The 24752-nt window shown below is 48.1% G+C and overlaps 1 protein-coding gene across 1 annotated transcript in view; it reads right to left on the bottom strand.

Annotated features, from left to right (window-relative positions):
• PAX5 (paired box 5) overlaps nucleotides 1-24752 on the bottom strand; it is a 182811-nt gene that overhangs the window by 152425 nt on the left and 5634 nt on the right. The window contains exons 2-5 of the mRNA XM_059073272.2: nucleotides 24436-24601; nucleotides 19019-19216; nucleotides 10937-11001; nucleotides 7493-7621 (exon numbers count right to left, since the gene is read on the bottom strand). Coding sequence (XP_058929255.1) covers nucleotides 7493-7621; nucleotides 10937-11001; nucleotides 19019-19216; nucleotides 24436-24601 — 558 coding nt within the window. The remainder of the gene's footprint in view (nucleotides 1-7492; nucleotides 7622-10936; nucleotides 11002-19018; nucleotides 19217-24435; nucleotides 24602-24752) is intronic.

Here is a 24752-nt window from a genome sequence, read left to right on the forward strand (position 1 = left end):
TGGGAAATCTCCTTATTTTTAAATGTTGGTAACTAACTCAAAATCATTTTAAATACAGGACAAGCCAAGTAAAGCATGACCAGAAGGCTGGCAATCAGATTCAAAGTGATGCCCTCTGAGGAAGCATGTTGGTCCGGGCCCCTGCCCAGACAAAAAAGAACTCAGGGAAGGGCCCCCTACATGTCCAGCCTGAGGGTACGTTCAGGGGACACCTTGTGGAGGGCACGGAGGGGACCTGACCTGCTGAAGCCCCAGGAGAGACCAAGACAAAGTGGTGGTCATTTCCTTCTCTCTTCAGAGTCTGTCTGGTCTCCAAAGCTCCATGCTGGCCCGGGATGAATCCAAGGGCCCCAGCCAGTTGTGAGGGACCAATGGTCCAACACTGAAAGTCCCCCAGGGAGTGGACTGGCTCTGGAAACCAGGCCAGGTCAACAGACCAGCCTCAAGAACAGCATTCCAGGTGGAGGGCTTTGTCTGGATAATGGCCCAGAGACAGGAGAGCTCAGAGACTGTGCGGGGGCCAGGAGCACACAAGGGATGGGGAGGAGGAACGGGAGGCCAGGGAGGGAAGGTCAGGGCTCATTGTCAAGAGTTGAGGCCCAGGGGTGATAGGCTGATGGGGTCAGGTCAGGGTTGCTCATGGCTTTCAACAGTGGGGGCAGCAGATGTGCCGAGGAGAATGGAGGAAAGGAGGGGAGGTAAGAAACTAAGATTTGGCCTGTCAAATCACAGTAGGATATCAAGGATGTTCTGAGGAGTCCGTCTGTCCCTCTAGGTTTTCTGGGTTTTTACCATGTGAAATGCCATTTTTACTGGTCAGACCCCTTCTTTTCTCCAAGCCTGTTTTCCCATCTGAATAATGACTAGGTGACACATCCCAGATGCTCTCCAAGGCCCTTCCAGCTCCGACAAGGGCTGGTGAAAACCAAGTTGGTGACCCTAAACCCCGAGAGGCCCAGCCCTCCCAGGTCCAAGTATTCTGCCTTCTGTCCTCCGTCCTGGAGGTCTCCACCACCTTGTGCACCCAAGACGTCACTTCATGGAAAACTGAGGTTTAACCCTTTTATTCTTCCATCAAGGGAAGGTCCTGAAGGAAAAGGCAGCAAAGGAAAGCCAGGGGCCCTTCCCTTTGCAGCTGACACCTGGGGGCGCTGTTGTTCAGTCTTGGTGCCCAGAGAGGCTGACTGTTACAAACAGGAAGTCAGGGAGTGGGGCGGGGCGGGGACGGAATCAGCCAGTTTCAGCTGCCAGACAGAATTGCAGCGGGAACCTGCTAGCCCTCAGCCTGGACCGGCCTCACACGCTCAAGCCCCGGTCTCCTTCAGGGGCCATTTATTAAATACTTAGGACCACCAGGCCCTGGAGCTAAACCCTTTGCCAGAACGACTTCGTTTTATCCTCACAATAACGCACAAAACTTGTGCCCCCTCTACTTTCCGATGACAAAATGCAGACTCCGAGAGACTAAGTAACTTGCCAAAGATTTCAAGAGTCCTCGAACCAGTTGGTCCCTGGCCTGTGAGCCTGGGTCCTTGCCTCCACACCTCACATTATTTGGGGGCCTCCAGAGATCACTGATCTCTGGAATGGTGGTGCCAAAAGGGTGCCTACAACTCCCCCCTGACTCAAGCATCCTGAGCTTTTCCACACACCCCAGTCCCTGCTGGGAAATCTGAGAGCAGTCTCTGCATCTCCTGCTCCAGCTGGCTGCCTTTGGTCCTGAGTCCAGGAGCAACAGACAGAGTCTGAGTGTCAGTAAAAGAAGAGGGTCCTAGGAGAGGAAGGCCAGGGCCTGCCCAAGGTCAGAGGGTCCCTGGGGCCCTGCTTCTGAAACCCCTTCCCTCCCCAAGATGACTCCCATGGAGGTCTGCAGTGGGGGGCTGAGCTCAGGCTCCCAGCCTGGGAGAAGGGAGGGGGGAGCTGGTAAGAGAGAGAGCAAGAGCCAATACAAGAAAAGAGAGAGAGTGGGGGAGTACACATGAGAGAGAGAGAAAGAGAAGAGAGTAAATATGAGAAAAAGAGAGTGAGAGCTGGAACAGCAGACAGAAGCAGACACAGAGGAAGTCTCGATAAACAGGACATAAACAGAGGCAGAGGGCGGTGCATGAGATGAACCCCCAAACAAAAGACACAGGGAGAGACACAAAGACAGAGAGGAGACAGGCACCTCCAGAAAGAGGGATGGACATAGTCATGACAGGAGCCCCCACTAAATGCCCCCAAACTTCCCCATGAGGGTCTTGCTGGACTTGGCATCTTTTGAAAAGGACAGGCCCCTTTCTGTGCCCTCCGCAGGCAGAGGGCAGTCCAGTGCCCAGAAATTCCACCTGCAATGTACCCTCCACTGCCTCCAAAGAAGCTTCCACACTGGTGCTGGATTGGCCAGCCTTCTGAGCTAGTGAAAGGCATTCGCACTCGGCTGACCTCGGTGTGTTGAGGGCCTTTCAAACTGGGGGGATGAAGGGAGGGGGAGGTCAAGGGGACCTGAATGGGGGCCCTGGAGACGGCGGAAGGAGGCCCCACCAGAGATCAAAGGCCCAGAAAGGAACAGAGGGTCTGGGGCTGCCCTTTCACCCATGGCCGCTATTCACGGCTCTGCCTGCTCCGCCAAGTCTAGCCCCTTCACAACCTCCTCTGGGCCTTCCGGGGAGGGAGGCACTGCCCCGGCTCTGTCCCCCTAGCCCAGCAGGATTCCTTAGGCCCATGCCACAGCTTTCTCCACGGACCCTCTCAGGACAGCCCAATCAAGAGACGAAGCTGCCTCTTATGCCTGGGCAGCACCCCAGCCTGACTCTCACCATCCACAAGCCTCCTGAGCCCTCTGGGCACCAGGCCCTGTGCCAAGGGTCCAGGCTGGGGGTAGAAACACGGGCAATGCGGCCCCACCCAGTCAAGCCCACGTGATGGCAGACTCAGAGTCAGGCAGCAGGAGGGAAAACAAGTAGGTAGAACCACTTCCAGATGCCAGGCAGTCACAGAAGCACTTGTCTCCCATATTGTAACAGGCCTAAAAAGTCATGGAGTCCAGGGACTTCCCTGGTGGTGCACTGGTTAAGAATCCGCCTGCCTATGCAGGGGACACGGGTTTCAGCCCTGGCCTGGGAAGATCCCACATGCCGCGGAGCAACTAAGCCCGTGCACCACAACTACTGAGCCTGCGCTCTACAGCCCGCGAGCCACAACTACTGAGCCCGTGTGCTGCAACGACTGAAGCCCACGTGCCTAGAGCCTGTGCTCTGCAACAAAAGCCACCGCAGTGAGAAGCCAGCACACCTCAACAAAGAGTACCCCCTGCTCACTGCAACTAGAGAAAGCGCACACGCAGCAACGAAGACCCAACACAGCCAAAATTAAATAAATAAATAAATAAATTTACTTTTTAAAAAAGTCGTGGAGTCTAAACCAAAATGCCTTCTTTGACTCTTCTGCCCCTCACCCCTCCTCATACCTCCAATGACAGGGAGCTCACTACCTTTCTAAGCTAATGCTTCTAACCTTGGCCCAGCCTGGGTGTTGTCTGAAAGCTGTTCCTTGCACTGAGCCATGATCTTCCTCCCTGTAGCTTCCTTTAACCAGCCCCAGCTCTGCCCTCAGAGGCCCCACGGACCTTATCTGCTGCCTCAGCCACAGAACCGTTCATCTGAGATTTGGACAGTGGCCACATCCCCAAGGCTGGTATTGGAGGCACATGTCCCAAGGAGAATCCTAGAATTTCTAGACTAAAAGGGCCCTTGGCAATCCACTGGTCAAACAGTGTTCTAACTTGTTTGTTTTTGCTACAGAACTCTTTACTCAAATAGAGCTTTCCACAGAAGCCAAAAATACCAAGAGAAACAATTCTAGTTGAGGAGACTAGAGATTCTCCCCACCATCACTATCCTCACTAATTGTGAACCCTCTACAGGCACGTGACCGACCCATTCTACGGAGAAGCATTTATTGAGCACCCACTATGTGCCAAGCATTTGTATTCAAGTCATTTTATCCAATACAGTAGCCACTGGGCACATGTGGCTACTGAGCCCTTGAAATGTGGCTAGTGCAACTGAGGAACTAAAATTTTAATTTTATTTGATTTTAATTCATTAAGTTTAAAAACAAGCCGTGTAAAATATTTTTCCCTTTATAAAGTGCCACTTCCTATGAGAGCCCTTACCAGATCCTTTTGGTCAATGTTGGCCCTTCCCTGCCCTGCCCTGCCCTCCCTCCCTGGTATCATCCTGCCCGCACAGCATCACCCCACACACTGCCCATCAGAGGGACTCTGGGCTGCCAATCTTGCCCACCGGCCTGCAAGGTCTAGAGGGCAGGTCCTCTGTGACGGAACTCTCCCACCACCCACCCCTGCCCTGAGCTCATGCCCACAGGGTAAAACCCAAGTCCAAGTCCAAGTGGAAGATGACTGAACCAGAGCTGAGTAAGCAACTCCACCCTGCAGAACCTCAGTCATCTCATCTGAAAAATGGGGATGGGGACCCTCAGCCACCTTCCTCTTGGCCCTCTATTGCCTCTCTTGCCCCACGGCCCTTGCCTCAGGCTGCTGACGGCTCCTGAGGAAAACGGTGCCATGGTCTGCAGCCTCAACGGGCCAGAATCCAGCACACCAGCATTTCCCCTGTGTTTCCCCAGTGGCTGGTTCTTACTTTCTCACCACACTCTTGGCAGCATCCAGCCTGCTGACCACGCCCTTCTGCTTGAAACCCTCCAGGCTCTGCCCAGCCCCAGGCTGCTCCACCTCCAAAGCATCTCTCCGGAGGGGCTAAGGAGCAGCAAGTGGCTGGACAATGCCAGGGAGCTGAGGCCTCAGGGGCCCTCTCCACTCCCTCCCACCCCACCCCACCCCACCACCTGGCCATACCAGCCCTGTGGCTTTGCCAACATCATGGAACTCCCTGGGGCCTTGGTTTCCTCCCCTATAAAAAGGGGGTGGCAATCTCTGCCTCTTCAACTCCTCCTGAAGCCAATGCAAGGATGCAGGGAGCTATAGAGGGAGGATGGGAAAGGGCAGTAGGGAGCACCATACTGTACTGCTCCCAGGCAGTTTGCTGATGTGAGCAAGAGCACTTCTGCCCACGCCTCTGCCCAGCCACATCCACTCTCAGTGATGCAGGGCGGGGGGCAGGCGGGGGCTCTGCTTGTTGCTCGAGCCTCTCAATCTTCCCAATCCTGTAAGCTTTCAGGACCATCAAATCCAGACCACAGATTGGATCACGTCCCAAGTCTTTCTGGGGATCAGGGCTCAATCATAAATTCCAAAACTGAGAGGATCTCAAAGATCATCCAATTCCACATCTGATTCTTGATAGTCTTATAGCAGCCCAACAAATGGCCACCTAGGCTCTACTAACATACCTCTAGTGACAAGGCACTCACTACCTCCTGAGGCAGCCCCCTTTGGCCATAGACCACTCTCATATTTACAAAATTATTTTTTACTCTGAGCTGAAATCTCTTCTGCATCTGCCACGCACTGGCCTTTGAGACCACACAGCAAAGTCTCATTCCTCTTGCCTTCCATGTCAGCCTCCCAAATATTTGAAGGCAACAATCCAGTCCTGCTCATTCTCCTCTTCTTGGTACCAAAACATCCCTAGAGCCTTGAGGTATTCTCCAAATACCTCTCCATCCGGGTTATACCCATCTGGACACATCCCAATTTGTCACTGTCCCTCTTTTTTTTTGTGGTACTCAGGCCTCTCACTGTTGTGGCCTCTCCCATTGCGGAGCACAGGCTCTGGACGCACAGGCTCAGCGGCCATGGCTCACGGGCCCAGCCGCTCCGCGGCATGTGGGATCTTCCCGGACCGGGGCATGAACCCGTGTCCCCTGCATCAGCAGGTGGACTCTCAACCACTGCGCCACCAGGGAAGCCCATGTCACTGTCCCTCTTAAAGGTCAATACCACAAATGAGCCACAGCCCTCAGGAAGGATCTGCCCAGCACAGAGCAGTCTAGATGAACGACACTCACATCCTGACCACTCTTACACCTTCTCAAGCAGCTTGAGAGGCTAAACAGTGACCATTGATCAGAGGCTGAAAGCCAACAAAGCACTCAACACAGCGACACAGTCCCCCCAATTCAGGACCCGTGTGTTTGATGGTAAACATCAAAGTCAATGTTTTTGTCTTCAAAACTCTCTGCCTGTATCCCTCAACCTCTGAGGGAGCCTCACATACCCGCCCCTCCACATGATTAAACACAGCGGGCCCCAGCTTAGGCACATCTGTGAGTCCAGGTGACAAGGGGAGAAAAGATGACACCATCAACCCCATAAACCAACAGAGATGGTAGGCCCACTGCCTCCTGCAGTACCCAGTACAGCAACCCTGAGTTAAAGACTTCCCACATCTGCTCCGAGTTGTTGGGGGGTGAGGGGGCGGAGAGGTGAGGCAGGTTCCAGAAGCCGTGACTCATCCCCCATGTACTCCACAGCTCCAAACAGAGGCCACGGGCCCAGCTCCTGCATGGCCTGGAGCCCACACACCAGAGGCCAATTCACTGCTGGGCCGACTCAATTTTTTAGTTACAGATCTTAAGTACTTAGGCATGTGCTCGTGAGAACATACATCCCTTACAGGGAGCAGAGAAAGGGAATTGTGCTGAGGAACAGAATAATTGAATCAAGATTTCTGTCACCCTGCTCTCAGCCCCTAGACTACAGTCCGTTTTTTTTTTTTTTTTTTTTTTTTTTCCTTTCCTGACAAAGGTTTTACAGACTCCCAGGGGGTCATTTCTCCTCTCAAACCCATTAACGTCAGCCCGCTGGCAGCCTATCCAGGGAAAGGAGACCCAGGTTAAGGTGGGCCCATGTCCGGGACAGAGGCGGCCAGCTCCCGAGGAGGCCCGAGTGGCACACCAGTGTTGAGAAAAAACAAAAGGGAAGATTGTCATCTATTTAATCCCTGGGAGGCCCCCTGCACTCCTTCCTTCCAGGCCCAAGGACAGAGATGAGAAGATTATTCACTTCCTCAAAGGCCCTCATCGCTGCACTGAAGGCCTTCTGAAAGAGGTGTGCTCAGACCCTCAGAGAGCCCACCCGCTGACTCTGCCACCCCATGTGTGCCCCTCTCACTTTGCCCAGCCCCTCCCTCTCCCCTAGCCCTTCCCCCAAAAGGGAACACTGCTGCTGTGCTCATAACCTCCACACCCTGCCCTCTGGGCATCACACCTGCAAATGCAAGGGCTTCTTAGAGGCCGCAAGCACAGGCCCCAAGGACTCTGCCAGGCCTGCCTTTCCCACCAAAGGGGTGAAGATGGGAGGAGGCCAGTGAGAAGTCCAGTCCCAGCCGGGCCCCTCTTCCTCTCCCAGAGGGCTCAGCCCCTTCCCCGTGGTCAGGACGGTCCTGGGCTGGGTCAGACGCCTCCAGCACTCTGCAGGTAAGGGGTGCTCGGTGGGCGTCTGTGCTTCCGCCCCTGACTGAGGGCCTGGAAACAGATCCCACAGATCCGATCAGGCCCATCCCCGACGGGCAGCGCCGGCGTCTCTTACCTTCATCTCTCTTGCGCTTGTTGGTGTCGGCGCTGGGGGATGTGATGCCCAGGATGCCGCTGATGGAGTAGGAGGAGCCGGCTGAGTCCGTGCTCACCGAGGACACCTGCGTCACGGAGCCGGTGGACACTGCGCAAAGGGAGAAGACGGTCAGGGCCCGGCGCGAGGCTGGGGGCGGTGCCGGGGAGGAGAGAGGTCGGCCCCGCCTTCGGGCCAATACAAAGGCACTCCCCCTACCAGGGGGCTGGTGCAGGGCAGGTGTGTGCTGAGGACACTCGCCACAGGGCAGCGGCCAAACCTGGGCGATGAGAGTAGCCCCGAAGAGAACTGACAGTACAGAAGGGAACACGGGCACTAGTTCAAACCCCAGCCTGTCCAAGGATGCAGGAAGCAGGGGGATGGAGCAGAGAAACGGGGGAGCTGGGGCCCACCACCAGCCAGTGCTAGAAAGGACCTACTCTTTAGGCAGGCTCACTCCCTACTTACAAATCCACCCATCCACGCAGACATAAATATCTGCGCACTCATACACAGAGCCAGCAAAGCACCAAATGCAGACTATCTGTTCTTTTTATAGTTCCTTGCTGTCTTTTCTCCTTCCACTTTACCTGGATTTTAATATTTTATATTAATTATATAATATTAATATACTATATGTTATATATATATTGATGTATAATAATGATAATTTTTTCTGAGAACTTACTCTGTGCCAGGCATTCAGGCATCATCTCATTTAATTCTGAGAACAAACTTATAAGCTAGGTCACTGGAAAGGTAAGGGAACCAAGGCTCAGAGAAGGTAAGTGACTTGCCCAAGGTCACACAGCTAATAAGAGGCAGAGTGGTGACTGGAACCCGAGAACTAAAGTCAACCCCTATAGTAATTTGCTCCTCACTAGTGAATAATGAAAAACAATAATATGCTTCACGTTCATAAAGTGCTTTTCATTTGATTCTTGCAATAACCAAGTGTGCTATTATTCATCTGCATTCATCAGGTGAGGAAACTGAGCCTCCACACAGCAAAGTGATTGGCTCAAAGTCATCTAGCTAACAAGCCGTAGCACCAGGGCTTAGCCTTGGTTCTACTCACTTAAAGTCTAGATTTCTTCTGCCCAGAAATGTGAGTTGGTGACTTATTGTGACTGAGACCAGGTATCTAAGTTCCTAAAAATAAGAATGGGGGAGGGGAGGTTTGTGCAAGTTTCACATTAACTCCTGGCCCCAGAATCCAAGGGAGAGACCTATCGGTCATCAGGGTCCTCTCAAGCCATGCAGCTGAATTTCCTTTTCTGGGCTGTGGGAATTCTTTCTTGGTTCATTAAAACCTACAGACCAATCTCAGACACATTTCCTTCGTCTATAACTAGCTGGAGGCAGGTGGAGCTGCTTTTGACTCTAAAGTGTAGGAAATTACTAGAAATGGTGGTGATTGGTTGAGAAGCTGTTTGTTGCTTTCATTGGAGCACATCCAGCTTTTGCTCCTAAAGACCTAAAGGGAGCAGTGCCTTTCTTCTCATATTTGAGTTTGATTTTACATCTTCCTTACGAGACACAGAAGTAGAAATCGTTAACTTCTCTTTTCCTTCACCAGAAGAAGCTCCTCAAAATAGATTTATGCAAATCTCACAACCTTTTCTGTGTTAAGGTGCAAAGAACAGAGGAAGAAAGAATCTCACCAGTCATTCGGTACTTTAAACAACCACCACATATAACCAAGGTTCACCACGTTGCTGACAGAGCCGATGACATGTGTTTCAACATTTTGTAATCACACTCGGCTCAAAAGACTCAGGTTCCAATTCTGGCTCTGCCACTTACTGGCCATGTGACCTTGGGCTAGTTATTTCATCTCTCTAAAGCTTCCATTTCCTTACTCCTCAGTAAGTTAGTAAATTATAAGGGGCTGTACACAAATAAGATATGGATTTTATACAAATTTCTGAGATAAGGCATTCTGCTGACTGTCAAGTATAATTATTCCTCTTACCCAATTGAAAGAATATTATCAGTTACCCTAAGTTTGATATTCCTTGCTATGTGACCTGAAATAGTTAAAGCTGCAAATGAAATCCCAGCCACAAACACTTCCCTAGAAAGCTCTCCTTAACCCTCTTCACTCCAGCTCAACAAAGCTGATCTTTCCCTCCCACAGCACCCTGTACTTTCTTCTTGAGCCTGATCTCAGTGTTTTGCAGACTTCTCTTTGTTATTTTCCCCCATTAGACCGAGAAGCCCTTGAGAACGGGGATTTTGTCCTGCCTTCCTTATAATGTTAGTCTCCACCACCACGGGCTGCATAGCAAGGGTTTAACAAACGCTTTTTGGATGGATTACTAAATGAAGAATTATTTTATGGAAGGGAAGAATTCTGTCTTACCTTATTCAAAGAAGCAACCATGAAGAATCAGAGACCTCAGAGAGCACTGAGTTTGTGCCCCTTGCTCCACAAGTGGGGAAACTGAGGCTCACAGAGGTGAAGGGGCTTACACAGTTCACTGGTTGACTTAATGACAAAGCTGGAACTATAAGCCAGGCCTCTGCCTGTCCCCAATCACCATGGGGAGTTCAAGTTTTCAGTCAAAGGAGCGTCAAAGGGTACACAATCTTTGTGTAATTAAGGTGTGATTAAGTGGAATTGACAGGGCCTGTGGCAGCCAGAACCGTCAGAGGCTTGCTGAATGGTGGCCCGCTTTCTTATAGTAGAATAAGCTTTTCCCCAACTAACCAGAGGTGTTTCCTTTATCCAAAGTGGAGAAATCATACACCTTGTGTAGACACACGTCACTTTCATCTCAGGATCTTTGCAGGGAAGGGAAGGCAAGGGAAACTTCTGAACTCCTGGGTAGTAGGAAATATGACTCTTCTCCTTACGAGTCATGGTCACTCTCAGACTTCACCCATGAGTGTCAGAAACCCCACTGGCAGCCCTTGACAGTTCACGGAGCACATGAGATCGAAGCGAGAGAGAGAGAGAAAGAAAGTTTGGGAAGTTTTGCCACATCTTCACTCAAGACTGCAAGTGCACAAAGAATTGTAGAAGGGCTGGTTGATAGAAGAAAAAAACACATTCAAAACTACTTACTGACTAATGATGCAGAAAATGTTATGAATAAGTATCCCTTTCTTGATTTATTACTTTAATTATCTGACATTCTATAGACCCCCATTAGTGGATTTTTTTTTTTTGGCTTAGATTTCAATTTTCTGTCTCATGGTGAAAGCTATTTATCATAATAATCAGTAAAATTCAAAACCTTTTAGCAGTATTTATAAAATTCATTTACCAGGTTCAGCCCTTGGAGAATGACAAAGAAGGTGCATTAGTACGTGTGCCGAAGTGTTTTATGCAGAATTATCTGTCCATAAGAATGATTAAAAGTTCTTTAGAGTATTTGGAGCCCATTAGATTTTTTAATTTTTTTAAAAAGTTCTTCTTACCTATGCTGTGACTGGAAGCTGGGACCGGCTGGTTGGGTGGCTGCTGTACTTTTGTCCGGATGATCCTGTGAACAGTTGAAAAAAATAAATGGCTATTTACCATCATGGAGGAGAAGAGATCTCAACTAGTGATGCCAGAAACCCATATCCAGCTGGGTCGTGGGTCAAGCTGGGGCATAAGTGGGGGCGGATTATGAACCCAGGTCCCGAGTTGGGGGTTTGGAAGAATTATAGATTAGTTCCAACTCAGCCCCCTACCTCCCTGGGTGTCTTTGGGTAACTTGCACCCCTCTCTGGGCCTCAAGTGCCTCTTCTGTAGGAAGAGATTGATGCGTTAATATTACAAAGAGGCACCCCATTCTTGGAGCAGCTTCAGCTCCATAAGGAACTCACTGAGTGAGTTAGAAAGTTCCATCCCTTTCCTGGACCTCAACCTCCCATCTGTGGAATGAAGGCACTGAACCAGGTGACCTCCCTGTCCCCTGGCAGCTCTCACACTCTGGTTTCTCTGCCTTAGAGAGCCACAGGAAAAATAACATCCCTGCCCATCAGAAATTATCAAGGGGGTATGGGGAGGGATGTGAATGTTGCTACAAAACTAGAAAGGGTTAAAGTGCTGCCAGGAGAGGCCTGGCTTGGCTTTGCTAAGAGGAAGCCTGAATTATACAAAACAGTGGAAGGTTCTACAGGGCTGGGAGCCAGGGCTGTCCTGGACTGTCTTTCCAGAGACCTGCTCCAGTTCTAATATGAACTGGATTGTGACCCTGGGCAAGTCCATTCCATTGACGGCCTTGGTACAATGAGGGAGTTGGAACAGACCAATCTTTGCTTACTTTAAGTAATCGAATCCTTTTGGAAAAAAAAAAAAAGTCTTATGAAAAAGTCCAGTGTATAAAAAGGATAATAGCAGCAGTGCCTTCCCTTTGCTACCTGGCAGCTCTGATATCCTTCTGAAGAAACTTGAGCTCTGAGAAGCTTAGTTTGTAACTTTCCAATTGGGACAACATGTGAGGCCTCCATGAGACCCCAAGCCTGATGCATCGTACAGCAGCTGACAAGGGCCAGGCCAAAAGTCCCTTTTGGGCCTGAAAGAAAGTTCCTTCCCTGGCACTTGGGAGAAGGATAGATGGTAGTAAAATGTGCAACTTCTTTGGAAAAGTTCTATTCCAGTCTTTAACTATGACCTTTTAAAATAACATTTATTAGAGTTTTTCCTAATTATAAAAGTACTTTGTGCTCATTGTAGACTATTTGGACAACAGGTATAAAGAAGACATCTAAAACCACATTTTGGTATATTTCCTTTATGCTAGCATTCCTGTGCATATTTTGAAATATCCATTTCTTCTTAACAAAATCAGGATTAAACCAGGTATACAGTTTTATGTCCTGCTCTTTTCATTCAGCATTATATAAGAAGCTTTTTTACATTTCAGGCCATTCTTTCTGGAAGCTCTTTTCAAGCTGCACTGGTCTCCAGCTTGTGCACGGGGAAAGGGAGAACAGAAGTGTCTCCTGAACTTCATTAGGCTGGGGCCCCTGACCTCTGTGATCTCACAGCTCAGTGCTGGGCACTGAGGGTGCTCAGCATCCGCAGCTGATAGCCTGGAATGGATGTTTCTGTTCACACCACAGCCTAGCCACAGGCCCTCTGGAGCCATGGCCACTTGAGCTCAGCATAGGGCCTTTTGCCATTTTCTGATGAATCAGCATATGTGCTGCCTCAAATATACTGAGCGTTTGTTTGTTTTCTCCAATATTCAAATAATTTATTTTGACTAAGAAAACATGGAGCGTATTAACAGAGACCTGGGATTGAGGCAGTCTTTTTGACTACCTGGAATTAAGCTAGCATCTGACCTAATTTTGGATTTTTGTGTGTGTCACCTTCTCTGTGTACATGTATGTGTGTCTACAGAGATATAGCTAGATGTGTGAATATACGGATATGCCAGATTTAAATATAGTTTATCTATATTATGGTTAATGTATATACAAACATATGGTAAAATATTAATAGATTGTAACTATTTCCTGTTGAAGTCCTGTATAAAGTCCTAACTTTTCAAAACATTGTCTTGCCGTTAACTTTCTACATAAGCAAAGAAAATTATGTTTTCCTTATTTTTCTTTAAAAATATTTATAAATCATTGGTAAAACATTATCAATTTTTATAAATCATTGACAGGCAGCTGCAGTGGCGTGAACAGGCTCCGGATCTGGACTTCTAGAGTTTGAATCCCAGTTTTGCAATTTGCCAGCTGTATAATGTTGGGTGAATTACTTACCCCTCTGTACCTCAATTTCTTCATCTGCAAAATGAAGCTAAGAATCATTCCTGCCTCATAGGGTTACTACAAGGATTAAATTAATTAAGTACGTAGAACAGTGGCTGCTGCATAGTAAATTCTCGATAAATGTTAGCTGTTGTTATTTTCACTGGCATCTTCATAAAGATTAATGACCAGCTTCAACCTTTAAAGGTTCATATTTTCCACAAATGCCTTAAAAACACATGGGATCCCCCTGGGAGCTGGGGAGGGGAAGGTAGCCATCCCCATACCCTATTTTAAGGCTGTAGTGGGGCTTTCCTTTATAGGGAAGACTTGAATCATAGGGAACCCTCCAAACCCATCCCCAGAGATAGAAATTTTGCCCATCTGCTTGTAGCAGCTGCCAAGAAAAGAACAAAGAACATCATTTTCCATTGAGAAGAAATAGGAGTGGGAAGAGCAAGACTATAATTGAATCATAACAATTCTAAAAAAATTAAAAATTAAAAAATTAACATCAGGACTCATCACAATAAGAGCCATGCTCTGGACCTGTTCTAAACCAGAGACATTCAGAGCTAATTGACAGTCAGCGCTAAGAGGTGCAGCCTTCACTTTGCTGAGCATGAACGTGACCTTGGATGCCATATGATCATCCTAGATGGTCCAATGGAGAAGGAAGTTCAGCAATCAAAGAATTCCTATAAATGAGGAAACTAAAGCCCAGAGTGCTCAAACGACCTGCCCAAGGTCCCACAGCAAGTCAGCTCCCATGCCCGAGCACTTTTCTTTGAGCCACATTCAAAGGAAGCAGTCCCTCTATTAAACACTGCCTGTATGAGGCATAAAGCCTATTTGGATTCAAAATCCATCTAAAGTCCGAAGATTCAAAGTCCGAGGAACTTTAGACATTACAGGCGTTTGTAAGGATCCCTTTTCAACATCACCCCCACTGCTTTGAAAGGCTAGGCCTTCTCACCCGCACCCCAGCCACCATCTCCTCTACACCACATACAAAATTCCACTGAATGAGAAAATCGTGGGGCCTTAAAAAAAGAAATGGGGGCTTCCCTGGTGGCGCAGTGGTTGAGAATCCGCCTGCCGATGCAGGAGACACGGGTTCGTGCCCTGGTCCGGGAAGATCCCACATGCCGCGGAGCAACTAAGCCCGTGAGCCATGGCCGCTAGGCCTGCGCGTCCGGAGCCTGTGCTCTGCAACGGGAGAGGCCACAACAGTGAGAGGCCCGCGTACCGCAAAAAAAAAAAAAAAAAAAAAAAAAAGAAATGGGTTTATAAGACTGAAAGAAATACCCACGTCTACCTCACTGATCACACTGCCACCTTGCAGTAAGAATCCTGGGCCATCAGCTGTGTTAAGAATCCAGAAACCAAGAGTCCAACTAGTCCAAGCTGGGAGAGAGTCCACAGGTGACACTCATACCTGCGGCTGATGTGGAGAAGAAAGAGGGAAGGGATGAACGATCCCAGAAGGCTTATTGCCCAAGTCAGGATGAAGAGCAGGGTTTACAAATGGTCATCTCCAGGCCACATCCATCCCTGGACAAGTTTTGTTTGGCCTGCACAGTGTATTTATTTTCATTTGAATTAGTTGCCAGTATTGATAAGTTGGGAGCGTTTACATAAATACGTGGATTTCTAGCTTCTCTTGAAAAATCAGAACACCCAGAATACTGGCCCCGCATCTTCACAGGACAACCACTGGTTGGCACTAAATAGAGCTGCCCCTCTAAGCTGGGAATGTCATTCAGCCCCTGGTTTAGAGCCTCGGGACTGGAACCGACGAAGAAGGAAGACTTCGTTCCACCCGGCATTGGGGTCAGCTCTAAGACAGTCACTTCCAACTGTCTCAGGCTGGATTCCAAGAACCTTCATGCAGGTTGTGCAACACCCCAGCATGTATTTGTCCTTAAGAAGCCACATAAACATGATGCTTGTGTCCCAGGGAATCTCCCACAAGCCTAGCAGAACTGGTTCAGTGTTGCTTCACCCCATGTTAGTCATGGTTTCCCAGGCAGGATCCCCAGAAGGCAGCAGGAAGGCACACACTTCTGGGGGTGAAGGTGGAGACGGCCCTGTAGCCACCAGAGTAGCTACAGATCCAGCCACCCTTCCCTCTGAAGTATTGGAATAGTGAGACGTTGCCTCCCGGGGAAGCAGGGGCTGGGAGAGGGAGCTATGGACCCTCTTACACAACATTTGCAAGACAGTTATTTAGAAGCTGCATCTGTTTGAATGCAGTGGGATCTTTATATGGAAAATAAAACTGTGTGCTGGGATGGCTCAGGCTTTGTGGGTGTGGGGTTGGGGGGGTGGATGCAGCAACACAAGACTGTCCCACATTTAGTTTATTTGCATTGCGCAGTCTGTTGCTAAAGACACCAAAGAGCTCTCACTGAAGAATGTAGTGAGGGGGCTTCCCTGGTGGCGCAGTGGTTGAGAGTCCGCCTGCTGATGCCGGGGACACGGGTTCGAGCCCTGGTCTGGGAAGATCCCACATGCAGTGGAGCAACTGGGACCGTGAGCCACAACTGCTGAGCCTGCGCGTCTGGAGCCTGTGCTCCACAACAGGAGAGGCTGCGATAGTGAGAGGGCCGCGCACCGCGATGAAGAGTGGCCCCCACTTGCCGTAACTAGAGAAAGCCCTCGCACAGAAACGAAGACCCAACACAGCCAAAAATAAATAAATTAATAAATAAATTAAGTAAAAAGAAAAAAGAAGAATGTGGTGAGGAACCAGAGAGTGCTCCCAGGAGAAGCCCCAGAGAGGAGCACAGGAAAGGGCTATAGATCACAGAGGAAGCCTGCAGACAGGCAGCAAAACATACAGGCTGTGAGGCTCAGGAATGGAATGGGAATGCAGTAGGGATGGCTGTTTGCCCTTCCTCGTCTCTCTCCTCACAGATCTTCAGTTCTGTCCTGCCAGACTCCTACTGGAGAGTGGTGGAAAGAAACATCCTTTCTATTACCCTCAGTGAACCTGGGCTCTACTCCCACCTCTAGTTCAAAATCATTGTTCCTGTGCACTCCCCATCTGGGCCTTAGTTTCTATACCTGTCACAGGAGAGAGTTAAACTTTGAGGGCTGTAGGAGACCACAGGTGTGGCAGCACCTTAGAGGTACAGCCGGTGGAGCCACCGGGCCACCGTTATGGACTGGGACACCCAGGAGGCCGCTGAGGCTAGCCATGGCCCCAGCAATTAGCAGTCTGACCCTCCACACAGCACAGCTGTGGGCACAAAGCATCAGTTGAGCTATGATTTCCCTGGACACTCTTTCAAGTACCCCCTTCATAGCCTTCACCACATCTGTAATCACTGTGCTCTACTTGCTTCATACGTTTCTTTCAAATCACTTACTTTTTGACTTAGACTTATTTTATAAAGCAATATTACTTCTTTACCATAAATTAGGGGGATAGTTCATAAAGTTCACACTCACTGGTTTCAAGTGCAGTTATATTTTTCTAAAGTACATTAAAATAACTTCATCACATGGGCTTCCCTGGTGGCGCAGTGGTTGGGAGTCCGCCTGCCGATGCAGGGGACGCGGGTTCGTGCCCCGGTCCGGGAGGATCCCACATGCCGCGGAGCGGCTGGGCCCGTGGGCCATGGCTGCTGGGCCTGCGCGTCCAGAGCCTGTGCTCCGCAACGGGAGAGGCCGCGACAGTGAGAGGCCCGCGTACCACAAAAAACAAAACAAACAAACAAACAAAAATAAATAAATAAAATAAAATAACTTCATCACAAAACAGTTTTCCTCCTTGTATGACAGAAGATAGAAGCTGGGGCCCTGAAAATGATTTATGCTTGTCCCGCAAAGGCATTTTCTCACTGACATTAGTTGCCACTGTTTAAAGATATAGAGATTTCATATACACAAACGTACAAATACATGCACACATAAGTCCTAGTTTCTGGCTCCTCTTTAAGAACAGAAAAAAAAACTGGCTACCACCGGGCCCACATTCCTGGCAGCTTTCAGCTAGAGCCGAGAGGCAACTGCCCCTTCAATAGAGCTTATGTTCCTACTTTGCCACAGACCGACCTTCCCCTGTTGCCTTATGCCTGGGCCACTTCCCTTGTTGCATCATCTGTCTGACCCTATATTGGCATTAAGGTTTGTGACCCCCACAGGCAACCTGAGGTATCTTTCAAACCACATGTATAACCTAGATTGAAAAATCTTGGGGCCTCCAGAGTCTGACCACCAGTTTGCTAGAGGCTCCTCTGCAGAGCAGGCTGACTGCTCCTTCACTGATCTCAGCAGAGCAGGCCTCACTCCATGTTCGGGCTTTTGGAGGCACAGGTAGGTGGAAAAGTCATGCTGCCTTGTGTCATGGAAATCTTTCAAAGAGCTGGCAGTAGGGGACTCAGAAAGCATATGGAGCCACTCATAAGCCAGAAAAGAACAGGAGTGATGCCCCTCAAACCCACCACAATAATTGCTACCTCTCCAGCAATTCTGTACCTATGGCGGGCTGTCCAGACTTCTCAGTGAAGGCCAGAGTCCCTCCCTGGACAAGGAGCCCCTCTAGAACAGAGACTAAGAGACCATATGCCTGATTCCCCTCTCTCTTCGTAGCACCTTGAAGGATGTCAGAGCCAAGGTAAAGGTTTGCTGAGAGAAGAAACAAAAAACAGGCTAATGGTTTATGAAATAGCAGGACTCAAAACACCAACACGGAAAATCACACAGTGATTCTGTGCATTTGAGTCATCACAGAAGGAACAATGTCAGGACCAGAAGGGGATCTGGTCTGATCACCTCAGTTGCTGGGGGTGAGGGATCCCCTATGCCCAGACAGGCGCTGCACTGACAAGAGCAGAGCGTGGCCTTGGAGAAATGGGAACTGTTCAGGTTTTCAGTCTGCTGGCTTCCTTTTTCTTTGTGGGGTTTAGAGAACAATCATTTCTGTCATCTCACAACTTCATCCTTGACTTTATGGGTTTCAATGGAGTTGAGACAGCACCATCTACAGTAGAAAACTTTCCTTCAGGAATTCAGTTTTGAAGCTCTGAGAGCTCTGTTGGATGTACTCTGGACCAGATTGGAAAAAAGAAGGAGCTCCCAAGAAGATCTCCAGCCTGGTACTCATGGTATTTCTCTGGATCTTTCTCCCCACCAGTGAGATTTGGGGCAACTGGGGAGAGGGCAATCCCCTAACTCCACAGCATCTTAGCATTCTGGATGTCACTCTTGGAAATCACAGACCCACATCAGCACCACCAATGTCCTGGCTCTCAGAGAGAGGAAGAGCTTTGTCAAGGTCACACTGAGTTTGTGGCAGAGCTGGCACAGGAGCTAAAATCTCTCAACTGCAAGTCCGGGCTCTGTTCCCCACACTCAATAGCTCAAACTCTGCGCAAACTGGAGGCTGGGATCTTCCTCCTGGGAAGCCCTGAGGTGGGCCAGTGCCAACCTTGATGATGGGCTTGCAAGGAAGTGACATTTGTGAAGGCCTAACAGGACAATTCACTGTGCGGTGCTTCACATGCAGAGGCAAGTGGTGAAGGGAGTGATGGAAAGGACTCTGGGATCAGAAGAATCTGCAGCAGCCAGAGTGTTGGCATAGCCTCCTCTCCCTGGGCTTAGGACGCCTGCCCACTTTGGAGAGAAGAGAGGATGATAGAGCGATCCATTCAGCCCCGTTAGCATTCCTCCTGTCTGATAACCTCTATGGAGACTTGGTGAAAGGAGAGACCAGATCTTCAGGAAAGGCACATGCAGAGCCCCCAGTATCCCCACCCCACCCAGACCCCTAGCCTCCCACAGGCACCAGCCCCTCACCTGTTGATGGAACTGACGCTGGGCACCGTGTCATTGTCACACACCCGTTCCGCCAGCAGCCGGTCCCTGATCTCCCAGGCAAACATGGTGGGATTTTGGCGTTTATACTCAGCGATTTTTTCCACCACTTTGGGTGTGGCAACCTTTGGTTTGGATCCTCCAATTACCCCAGGCTTGATGCTCCCCGTCTCATAATACCTAGGACCCAAGGAGAGAGGAGCTTAGCCATGAGAGACCTGGAAAATGGGTGTCGGTAACAAAATAATGGACTACTCTGTCCAGGAAACGTCCAGACCTGTGCTGTCCAGTACGTATCCACTAGCCATATGTGGCTTTTGAACATTTAAAATGTGCCTTGTTTGAATTGAGATGTGCTATAAGCATCAAATACACACCAGGTTTTCAAAACTTAGTACAAAAAAAAGTAAAAATCTCATTAATGATTTTTCTATTGGTTACATATTGAAATGATCATCTTTTTAATATATTGAGTTAAATAAAATATAGAATTAACATTAATTGTATCTGTTTCTTTTTCCTTTTCTAATGTACTATACTACTAGAAAATTTAAAATGTCATGCATGGCTCACATTACATTTCTATTGGACAGCGCTGGTTGGAATGCTCTGCATTAATTAATTAGTTAATTAATTAATTCTGTCACATTTATCTACCATTGAGAGTTTACAGAAATCTTTCAAGTTGGTTTTCCGCTTTGATCCCCACAATACTTCTAAAGCACATAATTTTGATTTTCTAATTTCTAAAGCACAAAATTCAGTTTTGAATGACTGAATGAATGAACAAATAAACAAATAGGTCTGCATCTACAGATATAAACAGAGATCCATAGAGGTTAAATGGCTTACCCAGGGTCACTCAAGACCCAGTGGCCAAACTAGGACTGTGGCCCAGCCTCCTGAGCTATAATTTCCCCAGAAAGCTGCCCTGTGCCTTTAATTTGCCAGCTCTCCCATCCCCTAGCAGATTCATTCTGTGAAACTGTCCCCCAAAGTGCAACTTCTTTTTCCATAAGAGATAAACAAGAACCCTGGTGTAAAATTAAAAAGTGTTGGATTCCAGAATTAACTAGAACTATGAGTTACATATAAGTCAAAACCCAAGCAATCAGAAAAACAAACAAACAAACAAAAACACCCAACCACAAGTCACCACAGCTCTTCCAGGGACCGCCCCTGAGGTAAATCATTGTTTCCAAGTACATTTCCATGCTATCAGCTCTTCCTTGTTAATGCAAATAGGATGTCAGAGTTTTACAGTAAAGCCGAGACCAGGGAAAAGAGTGCCATGAAAGAATATTTCAGGGGAAAAAATTACTTGATTCCTTTTCTGAATCTGAGCCTTCACTGGACGTCTCTCTCAACATTTACAGAGGAATTCTTGACTTCCTCTTGCAAAGATTATCTTGCAGTTGAAAAAAGTTTTTAATGAAAAAGACATTTTAGAAATTTCTGGAAAATTCTAAACCTAACAAGAGTTTATAACAGATAAGGGAAAGCAGTGGTTCTCCCATGTGATGGGTGGGAAAGGTAACCCAGAACAATGACTGGTTACATTTAAAGAGATGCTTCTCAGCTTGGGTAGGTCTGGTTAGGGCCAAGTTAGTGAACATTCTAGAAACAGATGAAATAATTTGGGACCAGTGGTGTGGATGTGCAAATTCTGCTTTTCACTAAAAAGAGTGAGTCATGTACAAATTTGGACCATAAAGCAAAACTCAGTCTGTGCTCTTTCATTCTCTAATTGCTAAAAATTTGTTATTAGTCACAAATAGGTTTTTAGAAATATCCAAGAAAATACTTTTTTGCCAAAAGTCTAAAAAAAGTATCTAAATCAAAGCACACAGCAATCTCTGCAGATTCGGCAGATCCTTTCAACTTTACAATAGAAAAATATCTGTTACTATCAACACAACTCATTATTTAGTCACAGTGCCTTAAAGTTTACAGAGTCTTCCTTGAATTATCTTCATCCTCACACCAATCCTGAGAGGCCAGTATGGTTTTGTAGAAGGGAAAACCGATGATCAGAAGATCAAGTACCTTGCCCAACTCCCTTCTGGAACTTAGAAGCAGTCCTGGGCTTTCAAACCCGACTCTGAATCCAGTGCTCTTTGCACTAGAACAAGCTGCTGCTTTCGTTGTAAAAATTAAAATAATACTAATAATAAAGATCCCATGCAATTGTAGAGCACTTTACTGTTTACCAGGCATTTCCATATGCATCTTGTCACTCATTCACTCACTTAACAGTCACAGAGGGTCTGTTAGGACAGGCACTATCTTGGGGCGGGGGTGCAGACCCACAGACAACCCTGCGCTCAAATATGTTAGCTGAATGGGACTGCAGTATTCACGCAGAAACTCTGAGAGGGTGGCAGGATGAAACCTCACCCCCCAGCACTTGTCCTGCTTGTATGGCTGTGGATGGCAGTGCCCATGGCTCTCCACCTATCCCACCTGAACACGGCCAACCATAGGAGGCTATGGTCTTGACACAAGAGGTCTCTGTCTTCCTTTTGACTGACACATGGGCCAGGCACTTAGAAGGTAGCCCTGTCACTCCAGAAAACCCCAACTGGCAACTGTGTAAGACTAAATAACCATCCTTTCATCTCAGCAAAACAGCCACACGGCACTTTGGCTTATGCACAACAAGACAAACAATAGCAACTAACACAGTGCAGTTCGGCGCAGAGAACATTAGTTTGAGAGTAAAGAGGTGTAGGTGCCAGTCAGTGGGTCTGATACTAACTCTCTGTGTGACCTTGACCAGCTCAACCTCTCTGGGCCTCAGTTATCCCATTTGTATAATAAGGGGAGGATGTTCGCCCTGCCTACCTTGCAGGGCTGTTGTGAAGACAGAAATGCAGAATGGTTAAGAAAAAGCTTTGTAAAACATAAAGAGCACGTGTTGCGGATTAAAATCCTCTGAGTGTTTACTACTGTGTAACATACCACGCATTTCCAAATGGCCTGAACCTCCCAGCCAGGCTCCAGTGAAAGAAGACAACAGCCCAGCTTTCTGGGTGGATTTAAATGGGTCTCACATGCCACCGGGCTGTGCCCCTCGAGCCCCTCCAGAGCCTTGAGCTCTGTGGACTGAATGCCCATACTCCTGGCAGACCGCCACCTTCCCAAGATGACTCTGCCTGCCCCAGGGACTCTGCCTGCCTTGCCACGCAGCCTCTGAAAACCACAGCCACCACACACCACACGCTCTCGACAATCTGTCACCCTGTGTGTGCCCATCAAATTCTTCGGTGGAAAAAAAAAAAAAAAAAAATCAGTGGATGGAACAACCCCAGTTCAGAAATTCCCAGTCACACTGTTTTAGGGCTGAACTTGTTTCTTAAAAGGCAGTTCTAATTAGAGTGACATTTTGTCCACTGTGGTTCTTAGTTATGAAAATAATGAGCTATGAAATTCCAATTTATTGTTGACAACTTAAACGGCCAGGCACCGGAGCGGCGCGTAACTTCCGAGTGCCACTCTACCTAGTGACAAATCTATTCTGGGCCGCGGGAGGCTGCCGGCTGGGCTTGAGAGGGTCACTGTCTCTCTCCTTCAGTCCCCCAGGGAAGACGTGGAGGGCTCCCGGGCACCAGAACATGAGGACCCGGCATCTGGATGTCCCCTCGGAGAAGGGCTCAGCATCTTGCCCTGAGAAGATTTCAAATAGCACGCAAAATGTCGGCTCAGCAAAGTCATCTCAGCAAAAACAAAGGAAGGGCCTCTTTTTTCTCTCTCTCTCTACCTCCGTACAATAAGAAGGCTTCCCAAGAAGATATCTAAGATTCACTCAGAGATGGTCTAAAATATTTTTCTTTTCTCTCTCTTTCTATCTTGTCTTCATTTCTCTTTCTGTTTCTCTCTCTTTTTAAATCAGTCCATTTCTTTTCTGTTTTGTTTTTTCTTTCTCTTCTCTTTATCTCCCTCTCCACTAGTTTTTTTCTTTTTCCTTCAACTTTCACTCTCATCCTCCTGCCTAAAATCACCATCTAACAAGAACACCACGCTGATGTCCTGACCTTCTCCTTGAACTCGGGCTGGGGCTCGTTTGCTGCTGAGTGCTAAACAGGAGTGGAGCGCACAGCCTCCACGGCTAGAGTGACCTGGGACAGGCAGGGGCATAAGGAATAAACAGGGGGATATGGTCTCTAAAGGGGCTGCCATACCCCTGGCCCTGAAACCTCTTCTCTCGGCCTCCAGCAAGTCTCCTCAAGGTTAAATACTGTTGTTCCCTCCATCTGAGAGGATGTCTTAAATTCCAGCCGATGGAAGGGAAAGCGTAAGCAAAAAATCACGATGGCACTGACATACTTCAAGATATTTATTTTCTATTCAGGCGCTTGTTCTCAAACCATAACGCAAGCTACAGGCCAAAGGTTGTTTTCTGACCTGGCAAGAGAAATCCTGAGAGAGCATTGACAGCTAAACCCGAGAATGTTCCTGGCTGCCAGGGCAGACCTATAACAACTTCACATGCCTGGAAACACACTTGCGGCTTTGGTTTGGGAGTACGGCGAGATGCAGATGGTCTCGGAGTTCTTAAGGCCTCTTCCCAGCCTGAGTGCTGGCTGACTGGCTAGATGGACCTGAGTCAGTCACTTCGCCCTCTAGATTTGTCTCCTCATCTCAAAACAAGCTTCCCTGGACCATCTCACCCGAGAAAATAAACAGGCGCATTAAGAGGCTGCAGGGCCCTCTGGGAGAATTGGCATTGTTAGTATTTTGCTTGCAGCAAATCGCCGGGTCAAGTGTCACCTTTCAAATGTCAGATTTGAGAGTTAGTGTTTGTTTGGGTTTTTTTTTTCCCTTCTCTAATTTCATATATATTTAGGATGCCTGTCACTATGAAGGAAACAAAACATACAGAAGGAAAACACTACAGCCCAAAATAATAAGGTAGATGGTAACCCAAAACTGAAAATGACAGCTGACTTTTAAAAATGGAATGTGCTTTTTGAAAACATTAAAATGAAACATTGAAGTCTGGTTATGTGATTTTATAACTTGTAAATTTTCCACCCAGCACTGCTAAGGCCATGAGCTCACCAAAGATGTGTAGGGGAAATTCCCAAGAACCTCTTACTCGTGGGTTCTTTGGAATAATTCACCACGCTTTCAGAAAACATGTCACCCTCTTATCTGAGTCACCCCATTCCACAACAGGGATTTCCTGGGGCTACTTTGTTGTTGTTGTTGTTGTTTTTCCTGGGGCTACTTTGAATTGAATGGCCTCAAAAGGGCTTTGCAAACTCCAAAGTGCTATGCATGTGAGAGGAGTGCCACCATGATTCTCACTATGACACTGCCACGGTTGGACAGCTTCTGGGTCATGTTTTAGGTCATTATTTGAAAAATCAAGGGAAGCCTGAAGCGCCTGCCGTTACCTGCCAAGGATTTTGCTGACACAACCATGGCTGACTCGAAGCTGCCTGGAGATGTCGCAGGGTCTGACACCTTGATGAGCAAGTTCCACTATCCTTTGGCGGACTACATCCGGGAGTGGCCGTCCATTCACAAAAACCCCCCCAAGCTGATTCACTCCTCCATGTCCTGAAACAGATCAGAAACAAAAGGCAAGGGAAAGGGTGGTTAGAACCAGTCACACAGGAGTAGAAACACAGCTTTGAGCACCCAGAGTCCCTCTGATCAGAAATGGCTGCGGGCTGGCTATCTTGAGCCTGGGCTCTGATCATGCAGGCTA

Source organism: Kogia breviceps, chromosome 8 (assembly GCF_026419965.1).
Source record: "Kogia breviceps isolate mKogBre1 chromosome 8, mKogBre1 haplotype 1, whole genome shotgun sequence".
Lineage (NCBI taxonomy): Eukaryota > Metazoa > Chordata > Mammalia > Artiodactyla > Physeteridae > Kogia > Kogia breviceps.